The 12,964-nt window shown below is 34.8% G+C and overlaps 1 protein-coding gene across 2 annotated transcripts in view; it reads left to right on the forward strand.

Annotated features, from left to right (window-relative positions):
• The window catches only part of MINDY2 (MINDY lysine 48 deubiquitinase 2), a gene marked incomplete at its 5' end in the record, with an annotated part of 74,275 nt that overhangs the window by 34,796 nt on the left and 26,515 nt on the right, over positions 1 to 12,964 (forward strand). For both annotated transcript variants that reach the window (XM_084241122.1, XM_084241123.1), the window contains one exon: positions 3,884 to 4,042. In XM_084241122.1, coding sequence (XP_084097248.1) covers positions 3,884 to 4,042 — 159 coding nt within the window. The remainder of the gene's footprint in view (positions 1 to 3,883; positions 4,043 to 12,964) is intronic.

Below are 12,964 nucleotides of genomic sequence, written 5' to 3' on the forward strand. Positions count from 1 at the left end.
GAGACTTAACCCTTTGTGCCACCAGGGAGGCCCTCAAATATTTTTAGCAATAGAAACCTTTTCAAATGAAATCTTATACTAACCTCCAAATGATATAAGTATAAAGTGGTAAGGTTCAATTTATATCATTTATCAAATTTATTTTTTATAGATTTTTAAAATTTGTTTTTATATTTTTAATGAAGTACCATATATTTTATTGGAATTAGTCTATTTTAAGTAACACAAAAACTTGAAATTAGGAATTATGAAAGGTATTTGTAGTATCGTCCTCAAAATTCATTTTACATCTATTAAACAACCTTAAGAAAATTTTGACTGATGAGTGTTTGCAAAGGACAGCAGCAATTTTTTTGGCTTGTTTCAAGTTCATCTTGCAGTCTCAGGATATGCTTTCATTAAGTATCTATACTCCTAGAAAATGATTTAAAGTACAGTTTTTTATCACAGTCAAAGCAAACAATATCTCACAACTCTTTGCATTTCTCATAAACACGTCAGACAACAAGAACCCTTCATTTAAATAAACTCTAAAATTTCAACTAAGGTATTATGATTATATTACCATTGGTTTTGAGAATAGTATGTACCAAACTGATAGGGCTGAGTATAAGTTGGCATTTAATATTCCACAGGTGTGATGTAATAGAGTTCTTTTCTATATAATTTTATGTGAAAAGAAATTTTTAAGCCTAAATTTTAGAAGGACCAATGCTGAACTGCAATCATCTTAATTAAAACCTCTTTACTAGAAGGTGTATTATAAACAAGGAGCATATTTTTTCCTTGTTTAATGATAGATACCCTGACAATACAAGAAAACATTGTATGTCTGTGTGTGGTGGGAGAAAGGGGTTTTTTTCCCAAATGACTGCAAATATATTTTTAAAATAAATTTTACATTTAAATTTAAAATACTTCACTCTCTTAGAAGTACCTTTGGAAAAAATTCTAAAAAACAGCTTAACCACTGCCTTAACTAAACCAATAGTAATTCTTTCTTGTCATCCCTAGGATTTATATTTTATATATATGATCATGATTTAGATTTAGGAACCATATGGCAAAATCCTTACTCTTTTTAACCTTTTGTTTATAAATTTGCTTTTTATCAGTTATGTTAATCTTTATGGAGCTCATCAAATAGTATCAATTTAATAATTTTAATACTATATAATCTATAAAAATATAGAAGACAAATAAAGCAGATAAAGCATGAACTATTACAAATTATATTTATCCTATAGAAAATTGGGCAACTGGTAGCCAAGAATATGTTAATAAACATTAAAAAATTGGTGGTAATAGAGCTATTAATCCTAAGATTGCTCACTGTTATTGTTTTCTCAGATTTATCATTGCTATAGCTTTAGAAAAAGTTTTAAAACACTGAAAGGAAAAATGTGAGCTGATTATAATGGATCAACTTTGAGAAAGCTTGAGAAAATACATTATTTGGGGGGAATATAGTTATTAGAAAAAAATGAGACTAAGAAAGGGCAAAGACTAACAGTGTTATATTATAATGTTTTATTCATAAGTTTAAAGCATTTTAATAACAATTTGGCTGTGCAGTCTCTTAAAGTGGAATTTTATAAGTTATTTGGTAAAACAGAACTTTGTTCTTATTACCTAAATTTTCTTTTTCATATAAAAACCCTTTTTAATATAAAAGGGTTTATTTCATGTTTACCCTTTCTACTATTAGCCCCTCCAGTAGACTATATTCTACTCCTATTTTATATCTTTAGTATGTGGCAATGTCTGACTAACAGTAGGGATTCAGTAGAAGCTTATTAAATTGTATCTATTGCATTTTATTTTGTCTGTCAAATATGTCCTTGGTAAGTAGTCCATATTTAATGTATTAAGATGTTTAGGAAAATATGTTATAGGATAGTCTTCATTAAAGACTTTATGTGACCATATTTATTGAGAAAACTGATATGGACAGAATGACTCCTTAAATTGGCCAAGTCTTTGTGATCCAATCTTTCTGTCTTTCTCTCAGATTTTATTTCCCACTATTTTACATTTGATTAATTTATTCCAATCATACTGGACTCCTTGCTGTTCCATGGACACAGTAATGTATTCACTTTTACATCAGATTTTTTGCCCTAGTGTTCACTTTATCTGGAATGCACTTTTCCCAGAGCTTCCTAAGGCTCAGCATTTTACTTTGGTCATTATTTAAACATCATTTTTAAAGAGTCCTTTTTTAAAAGCAATTTTAAGTTCACAGCAAAGTTGAATAGAAAATACAGAGATTTCCCATGTAACACTATCCACCCCTGCCACTCTCCCCATATACACATACCATATACCTCTCTCACGATCAACACCCTCTGCCAAAATGAGGCATTTGTTATAAGCAATGAATCTACAATGACACATAATTATAAGTCAGGGCCCATCATTTGGCACTAGGGTTCACTCTTAGTGTGATTCATTCTATAGGTTTTAACAATTGTAAAATGATATGTACCTACCATTATAGTATCATAAGGAATAGTTTTACTGCCCTAAAAATCCTCTAAGCTCTGCCTATATGATTCTGCCTCTGCCTAATCCCAGGCAATAATTGTTTTTTACACTGTCTCTATTGTTTTGCCTTTCTCACAATGTAATTTGGAATCATATAGTATGTAGCCATTTCAGATTGACTAATCTTTTACTCAATACTGTATATTTAAATTTCCTCTGTGTCAATTTGTGATTTAATAGCTCATTTCTTCATTTTCTTAAACTGTGATTCAAAACAATATTAAATTTATTCTCTGAACCATTTTTAAGTGCAGTAGCATTAATTATATTCACATTGTGTAACAGATGTCTAGAGCACTTTAATCTTGTTAAACTGAAACTCTGCACCTGTCAAGCAACTTCACTTTTTTCCTATCTGGCAGCCCCTCACAACCACCATGATTTTCCATGACTGTGACTACTTAAGAGATCTCATATAAGTGGAATCATACAGTATTTGTCCTTTTATAACAACATATTTCATTCAACTTAACGTTCTTGTTTCATCCGTGCCATTGCATGAAACAGGATTTCCTTCTTTTTAAGATTAGGTGTCCATTGTATTTTACCACATTATCTTTATCCATTTATCTATCAATGGACATTTGGGCTCCTTTCACTTTTTGGCTATTGTGAATAATGCTGGCATGAACATGGGTGTGCAAATCTCTTCAAGATCCTATTTTCTGTTTTTTCAATATTTATTTATTTATTTTGTAGAACTGGGTGTAGACCAGAGGTGTGGGGGTGAAAGGATTACCAGTCAGAGTGGAGAGCAGAACAGGTAGATCTACTGAAATACACTGCTGAGGGGAGCAGCCGGCAAGATAGGAGAGGTCTGCTGTGCCATGTGTGGGTTAGCTCCCTGGTCAGGGATCAAACTCAAGCATTGTGATAGTGCTGAGAGTTAACCCCTAGGCCACCAGGGAGGCCTCTCAAGATCCTATTTTCAATTATAGAATGGGAGAGACCTTCTTATTTGATTAGAAACTTTTGTCTGTTAGACCTCCTAGTCTAAAATAAATCCCTAATCCTTATCACTCTGTACATCATTATCCTGATCAATTTTTCTTACTAATACCTGACATTATGTTGTATATTTACATATTTGTCTTCTACAGTGCAGTGTTAGTTGTGTCAGGTTGGGGACTTTTTTTGCTCACTATTTATTCTATTTTATGCAACATTAAATCTTTAGAACACAGGTTTGTACCTTGTATATAGTAGGTACTTAACAAAAATTTGTTGAGGTGATACATAAATTGGATAAAATGGAAAATTAGAAGTAATTATGCTTGCATTTAAATGCCTATTGTTTGATTTTTCTCATTTTTACTCTTCCCTTTTCTATGTTTAGAATATGAGTGATGCTATGGCAATTTTGCACAAACTACAGACAGGCTTGGATGTAAATGTAAAATTCACTGGTGTTCGAGTGTTTGAATATACACCGGAATGCATAGTATTTGATCTCCTTGATATTCCTTTGTACCATGGGTGGTTAGTGGACCCTCAGGTAAGTATAAAATTTTAAATTATGTAGACACAAATGTAGTAAAAATTTATAAATTCATCTAGATTTATATATTCTCATCTTAAATATTTGTGGTTTTATACAGAATTAGCCAGTTGTGAGATTAAGGATAAACTTTCCAGATTGCTAATCTGCCCAATGCTTCTGATTCTAACTACAAGGAGTTAGGGCCAACTACAAAGTTAAGTTCATATCCTCACCAATGTTTGTTATTTGACTTTTTGATTACTGTCATACTTGTAGGTTTAGAAACATATCTTGTTGTGGATTTTTTGCATTTCTCTGATGACTACTGAAATTGAATATCTTTTCATGTACTTCTTGGCCTTCCATATATCTTCTTCAAAAATATGTCTGCAGATCCCATGCCCATTTTTAATTGACTTGTTTATCTTTTCATTACTAAGTTGTTAGAGTTCTTTATGCCTTCTAGCTCTAAGTCTCTGGTGAGACATATGAATTGCAAAAATTTTCTCCCATTCTATGGATTGTCTTCACTTTTATGATAGTATCCTTTGAAGCAAAAAAGTTTTAAATTTTGATACTGTCCAATTTATATTTTCTTTTATTGGTATCCAAAATTTAACCAGAAGCTTTGCATAACCCAAAGTTACAAAGATTTGTTCTAATATGTTTATCTTAGAATTTTATAGTTTTAGCACTTGTATTTAGGAATATAATAAATTTTGAGTTGAGTTTTATATATGGCTAGAGGAAGGAGGGATCCAGCTTTATTCTTTTGCATGTGGATATCCAATTGTCTTAGTGCCATTTGTTGAAAAGATTATTCTTTTCCCAAATTGAGTAGTCATGGCATTCAGAGCACAAAATACCCCTCTCCTTTATTGTCATGCCAAAGTCCAAATAAAATAAGATGCAGAATCCTTATTGGGTTTTTACATGCTGTTTGATATAGATTCTGCCTGTCTGTTCAACTTCACTGCATATAGTTCTACTTTTTTTTTTTTTTTTTTTTTACTAGCAGTAACACTAGCTGGCTTTCTGTTCTCCATATAGGCCAAATTCATTCTTGTCTTGGATTTTGTATTAGTTGATTGCCTACTGTATAATACTTTTTTCCTTCCCTAATACATTGTTCTTCCAGATCATCACATTCTGATCCATCGTTAATCAGGTCTTAGCTCAAATGTCACCTTATCATAAAGGCCCCCCTTGACCAATTTGTTAAAATTAGTCACACTCCTTTTTCCTAATATTTTACTCTCCCATCATCCTATTTGAAAACTTTTTACCATTCATCATTATGTGGAATTATTTATTTCTTTACCTGATTGTCATAGCGCACTAGAATGTTTGCTTTATGAAGACTGAGCTCTTATTTCTCATTGTTTAGGACAGTGCCAAGGCACATAGTAGGTTCTCAATAAATATAGAATGAAGGATGAAGCATGGATGCATGATTAGCTGTAGAGAAGGAGAGATGATAATCGCAAGGTCTTGGCAGCATTTTTTCTTATATCCCTATTCATTGGTAAAAGCAACAGGTATTCTGGGCAATGAAAAGATGACTTTCTGTAAGCAGAGCATCTGTATCTGTATTGGTACTTTCTCCAAGAATTTCACTGAAAAGTCTAAAACTTGCCTAGCAGTTTATACCTCCAAAGTGAGTCATGTTGGATCCTGTGTATGACAATTCTAGATACTTGAGGTGAGTGAGCTAACACTCTGAGCAACTTAAGCCAGAGTTCTTAAAATAAGTAGCTATGTATGTATTATCTGGTGAACAGTTGAATTCATCTGCTTGAAGAAAATAAAGGTACTCTAATGTAGGACAGATATTGTTAAACTTTTCTGGTCAATACAATAGTTTCCAAATGCTTGGAAGGGCTTGAGAATTGTACTTTTTAAACTATTTTACTTACTTGTTTTCTGACAGAATAATTCTGTTACCTAGAGAAAAGGAAAAGGCAATAGTTTGAAATTCATAGGTCTGTATGAAATATCTCTCAGAACTGGCTAATTCTTTGTAGTCTGATTATGTGTTCTGCAGATAAATACCAGCAGTTCTTTAGATATGGGCACCAGAATTCAGCCACTGAGAAGTGGCTCCATTATTAATTGATAGTTATTGATTATTATTATTAATTAGTAGTTATTAATAGTATTTGAGGCCACAGATGACAGTGAAAATCAGATATTCACTGTGTTGAAGAAGACATACACTAATTTATAATCCTACCCCTAGAAAAATTATGTTTCAAGAGTGGAGCAAAATAGGGGCCTCCCTGGGGGTACACGGAGTTAAGTCAGCACCATCTAGCTACCGCCAGCTACTATGACATGAATTCAATCCCTGGCCAGGGAGCTGACCTACACGGCACAGCAGACCTCTCCTGTCTCCCCTCAGCAGTGTGTTTCAGTAGATTCACCTGTTCTGCTCCCCATCCTGTCTCTGGTGAATCCTCTCACCCTCTGCACCTCTGGCCTACACCCCAGTTCTTGTATGCATAAATAAATAAAAATAAATCTTTATTTTAAAAAACAAAATAATTTTTTTTAAATAAAAGTTAATTAAATGAAGATATGTTACTGCCAGTAGACCATCATTAATAAAAATTCTAAACAAGGATTTAAGAAGTTAAGTGATCCTAGATAGAAGAATAGATAGAGAGAAAATGGTAATATATGGAGAAATATAAATGACTTTAACTTTATCAAGAAACATTATCTTTTGAGGTTAAAAAAAGCATTAGCCTGGGCCTAGTGGCATAGAGGTTAAAATCTCAGCACTATCAACTTATCGCCAACCATTGCAGCATGAGTTTGATCCCTGGCCAGGGAGCTAACCCACATGGCACAGCAGACCTCTCCTGTCTCACCCACTGCTCCCCTCAGCAGTGTATTTCAGTAGAGCTGTGTGTTTTGTTCCCCAGTCTGTCTCTGATGAGTCCTCTCACCCCTGCCCCCCCACACCTCTGGCCTATACCCCATTTCTTGCATGCGTGCATAAATAAAAATAGGTCTTTAAAAATAAATAAATAAAATTTAAAATGCATTTAGCCAATGAAAAAATAATAACAATAGCTGGGAAGAGGATAAAGCATTCCACAACTAATTGTTTTTTTTTTTTTTATATATATAGAGGCATGTTTTCTTTCTTTCTTTATTTGTTTGTTTTTGTTTATACATGCACTGGGTACAGTCAGAAGCGCGGGAGGGTGACAGAATTCACCAGAGCCAGAGCGGAGAGCAGAGCAGGCAGAAGGACCGAAGTACACTGCTGAGGGGAGCAGCGGGCGGCAGGAGAGGTCTGCGCGCCATGTGGGACCCTCCTCTGGTGGCCGGGGAGCAGCCGGGAATCAAACCAGCGCCGCAGAGGCCGCGGGCAGCTTCGCAACCCAGCGCTCAACCGCTGCGCCACCGGGGAGGCCCCTCCACAACTAATTGTTAAAGAAGAGAGCATTAATTTTTTTTTGGAAAAGTTATTTATGCATACAAGAACTGGGATCCAAGCCAGAGGGTCAGAAGATTCACCAGAGAAAGAGTGGGGCACAGAAGAGGCAGATCTACTGAAATAAACTGCTGAGGGGAGCAGTGGGCTAGACAGGAGAGGTCTGCTGCACCATGTGGCTTAGCTCCCTGGTCAGGGATCCAACTCATCAAACTCATGCCGCAGTGGTTGGCAATAGCTTGATAGCCCTGAGACTAACCCCTGTGCCACTAGAGAAGCCCCAGAGGAGAGAATTAACTTTTGACTCTGAAATGGTAGGAATAGATGTTACTATTTCTATAACTTTACTCTCTAATATGTGGTCAATTGTTGCTATTTAAATTGAAATTTTTAATAAAAAATTAATTTATGAATTGTATTAGAGACATTTCAATTGCTTAGTAGCTACATGTAGCTAATGGTAACTTACTGGGCAACACGTATTTGGAATATTTCCATTATTACAGAGTGTGCTACTGGATAATGTTTTTTCAGAGTAACCATAAAAAGAGTAGAAAATAGTGAGTAACTACTAAATTATTAGAAGAGAAATTAATCCAAAAAGAAGGAAGAAAAGAATGGAGAGAATATTGTACTTGATAAATCCAAATATATAAATAATTATAATAAATATAAATAGGTGTAAATAGTTTAGTTAAAAGACAGATTTTGAGACTGGAATTGTGTCGGTAGGTAGGAAGTAGGTAGATTGATTCATATAATTATAATTCATGCAATTATTATAAAAGACACATATAAGACAATATGAAGTTATGCAGAAAGACTGCAGGTAAAAAGAGGAAAAGAGATGTTATATAATTGCTATTCAAAAGAAAACTGATATATCTGTAGTAATTTAGGAAAGAATATAAACTTTAAGTTAAAAAGCATTAACAATGATAGTGTTTAATTTGCCAAGAAGATATATTCATTATAAATTTGTATGTTCTTGGAGACATCTGGAAAACAAATACCCTTATTGACTGTTCATTCCTTGGACCCTTGGGAACTGTCACAAAAAGCAAAGGTCAGTTTTTGACAATGTAAAACAAAATGTTTTCATCTGATAAATATCCTCAAAGTTTAATAGAATTATAAGAAGATTGTCATTCCAGAAGATTTTAATATATCTTTCTCTATAACTGGTAGAAGCAGAAAATAAATTCTAATGAATATATTCTTTTAAAAATTAATAAAAAATCAATAAAATTGATATTTTCATAAAGTTGATATTTTAATAATTTCAGATTTATTGGCAATTGCAAAGAAAGGTTGCAGAGACTTCCATATAATTTTAACCCATTTTCCCTTAATGTTACATTACCATGATACTTGTGTCAAAACGAATAAATTTGGGCCTCCCTGGTGGCGCAAGGGGTTAAGCACCGCACCATGAAGCAATCCGCACGCAGCCTCTGCAGCAGTTCAATCCCCAGCTGGCCAGGGAGAAACCCACATGGTGCAGCAGACCTCTCCTGTCTTGCCCACTCCTCCCCTCAGCAGTGTATTTCAGTCAGTCTGCCTGTTCTCTTCCCTGCTCTGTTTCTGGTGAGTCCTCTCACCAGCCACGTCTCTGGCCTGGACCCCAGCTCTTGTATGCATAAATAAATAAATCTTTTTTTAAAAAGCATGAATAAATTTAATACTGTACATTATTAACTATATTATAATTTCATTTACATTTCACCAATTTTTCCACTAATTTTTTTAATTGTTCCAGAATCAAATCAAGGGTATCACTTTATATTTGATCATATCTTTCTAGTCTCCTCTTGCTCATGACATTTTGTTAGTCTTTCCTTGTTTTTCAGGAACCTGAGTATAGATTCTTTTTATACACTCATGAAATATTCAACTAAAGTTGGGTCATGAAGCAAATTTCAATATACTTTTTTTTAATCATGTACTAACATTTTTTAAATTAATTGTGTGTGTGTGTGTGTGTATATATATATATATATATATATATATATATAAAATACCATTATTCATTTTTGTACAATGTATGCTTTCTCCTCTCAGGTATAATCCCATACAGAGTATAGAATATTCTCTGACTGCACTGCAATTAAACCAAAAATCAGTGAAAACAATAGAAACTGGATCAAAAATCACAATGAAACTTAAAGAATATTTTAAACACAGAGTAAATTCATGTCAAAACCTGAGAGATTTAACTAACATGGCTTTTAAAGGAGCTAAATTTATATATGAAAATAAAAGAAAAGACTGAAAATGAATGAACTATCTAGTCATCTTAAAAGCAGAAAGTCTTAAAATAGAAAAATATAAATGAAGAAAGTTAACAAAGCTTCAAAAGGAATTTTAAATGACAGAAGATGAAAAATTTTAAATGTCATTTACATAATTTAAGTTCTTAGGAATAAATCTGAAAATAAATTTAAATGTAAGAGCAATTAGAAACCTGTGTAAATGAGGTCTCAACTTTGTTCTTAGAATTCCAATTTCAAGACTGACTTTATAAAGGTGTCAGTTCTCTCTAAAATAAGTTTTAGTTTCAATATAACCCAAAAACAGGTTTATAGCAGATTTTATATAAATATGCAGTGTGCCAGGAAGAGAAACCAAGATGTTGTTGAAGCAGAACAAATTGAGAGGACTTGCTTTTCCAGATATGAACTATTTTAAGTATGGTAATTAAGAATTAGGCCAATGGGGCCTCCCTGGTTGTGCAAGGGGTTAAGATGCAACCTATGAAACTATCCGCAGCCACTGCAGCAGGAGTTCAATCCCCAGCCAGGGAGCTACCCACATGGCTCAGCAGACCTCTCCTGACTCGCCCGCTGCTCCCCTCAGCAGTGTATTTCAGTCAATCTGCCTGTTCTGTTTCCCACTCTGTCTCTGGTGAATCCTCTCACCCCCCACACCTGTGGCCTGTACCTCAGCTCTTGTATGCATAAATAAATAAATCTTTTTTAAAAAATTAGGCCAATAGCAAAGAATAAAGAGACCAAAATAACCATGCATATAGACAGAAATTTAGCATTTTGTTTATTTATTTTTAAGAAATTGGGCATTTTAGAGCAATGGAGGACAAGCAGCCCTTTCATTAAAAAGCGTTCTAAGACAATTAGAAAAACCATTTAGAATGCCAATTTAAAAATTAGGAATAAAAGGAATTGTTTTCCAAGATTCACACTGTAAAATTCTGTTCCATATATATTGATGTTTAATTGTGAAAAATAAAACTGCAAAAGTTTGAGAGTGTATTTCTGACTTTAAAGACAGGAAAGGATTTCTAAACCAAGACACAAATGCCTTAACCATGAAGAACAATGGTAAACTTGACAGCATGGAAATTGGGAACATGTGTTTGTCTAAAGAAATTACACCCTCCAAACACAATGTAAAAGGAAGCCACAGAGTAGCAGATTATTGCAAATTATATAATGAATAAGGATTAATATCAAGAAGATATAAAAAACTACACTTTTTTTTAAGATAGACAACCCAATTTAAAAAGGAACAAATGACTTGAATAGGTAATTAACAAAAATAGATACCCAAATAGCTTGTAAATATATGAACTAAACAGCAGTGAAATGCAAGTTAACAGCAAAATAAGATATCAGTATATGCACATCAGAATGACTAGCATTTATGAAAGTCTGACAATACTGAGTGTTGGAGAAGGTGTGCAGTATGTAGATTTTTTGTTTTCTGATGAAGAGAATATAAGTTAACCATCTGCTTTAGAAAACAGTTTGGAGTTACCTATTAAAATTAAGAATAGGGCCTCCCCTGGTGGTGCAGCAATTGAGCGCTGGGCTGCAAAGCTGCCCGCAGCCTCTGCAGCGCCGGTTCGATCCCTGGCCACTGGCAAGGGTCCCATATGGTGCAACAGACCTCTCCTGCCATGCCCGCTGCTTCCCTCAGCAGTGTATTTCATCAGTCTGCCTGTTCTGTTCCCCACTCTGGCTCTGGTGAATTCTCCCACCCTCCCGCGCTTCTGACTGTACCCAGTGCTTGTAGAAATAAATAAATAAATCTTTAAAAAATTAAAATAAAATAAAATAAAATTGCCATGTCCTAAGACTTGGCAATTTGATAATGCATGGTCTCTAAAGAAACTCTTGCTATGGAGAACAGGGTAACTCTACGAAAATGTTCATAGTAGTATTATTTGTCATGTTACCAATATGAAAGCAATTTAAATAGCCAACAGAAAGACAGGTTGGTATATTATGAATATATTCATATGTTGAATGTAATATGTTATGCTATATTCATACTATAGAATACTATAATAAAAATTAAAATAGCCATATACCACTACATACAGCTACCTAGCATGCTATATATTTGCTTATTTGGTTTACTGTTTGTCTTTAGAATATAACTTTATGACATAAAGCATAGACCATCTCTTTTGTTCATTGTTGAATCTACAGTTTTTCTAACAGCACCCAGTACCTATTAATGCATTAAAGGTGTTCAAATCAATTGACTAAAGGAAATGTTAATGCAGAGATTCTGCCTATAAAAACTTGAGTCTTTGTACTGTTCATTGCTAGTCTATAGAAGTCCAGCTGATTCTTGTGTATTGATCTTGTCTTAGTCTGGCTGTATTTTTATGGATTCTTAGGATTGAAAATTCATATTCTTTAGAAAGACTTAATAAAGTTGAGTCACTGAAGAAAATTGTGTAAACAGTAAAGTTATTGAGAAAAATAATGAAAATCCAAGAGACTGTGCCTCAAATTGCTTCTTAAGGGTCTATGTTTTCATGTTAAATAAATCAAAAATTGAAGTCATACCTTTATCTCTTTTTGTATGCTTTAACATAGAATCTGGGGCCTCCCCGGTGGCGCAGCGGTTGAGCGCTGGGTTGCGAAGCTGCCCACAGCCTCTGAGGCGCCGGTTCGATCCCCAGCTGCTCCCCGGCCACCGGAGGAGGGTCCCACATGGCGCGCAGACCTCTCCTGCCGCCCGCTGCTCCCCTCAGCAGTGTACTTCGGTCCTTCTGCCTGCTCTGCTCCCCGCTCTGGCTCTGGTGAATTCTCTCACCCTCCCGCGCTTCTGACTGTACTCAGTGCATGTATAAACAAAAAAACAAAGAAAGAAAGAAAACATGCCTCTATATAAAAAAAAAAAAAAAAAAAAAACCATAGAATCTGGCCTCCCCGGTGGCGCAGTGGGTTGAGTGCAGCACTGTGAAGCTGTGCGCAGCCTCTGCAGCGCGGGTTTGATTCCCTGCCAGCCAGGGAAATTCCCACATGGCATGGCAGACCTCTCCTGTCGTTACCACTGCTCCTCTCAGCAGTGTATTTTGGTCGTCTGCCTGTTCTGTTCCCCATTCTGTCTCTGGTGAATCCTCTCACCCTCCCGTGCCTCTGGCCTGTGCCCCAGCTCTTGTATAAAAATAAATCTTAAAAAAAAAAAAGAATCCTACCCTCAAAAGATCTTCTTTCAAAGGAAAGACCTTACTTAGC

Source organism: Talpa europaea, assembly GCF_964194135.1.
Source record: "Talpa europaea genome assembly, chromosome: 8".
NCBI lineage: Eukaryota > Metazoa > Chordata > Mammalia > Eulipotyphla > Talpidae > Talpa > Talpa europaea.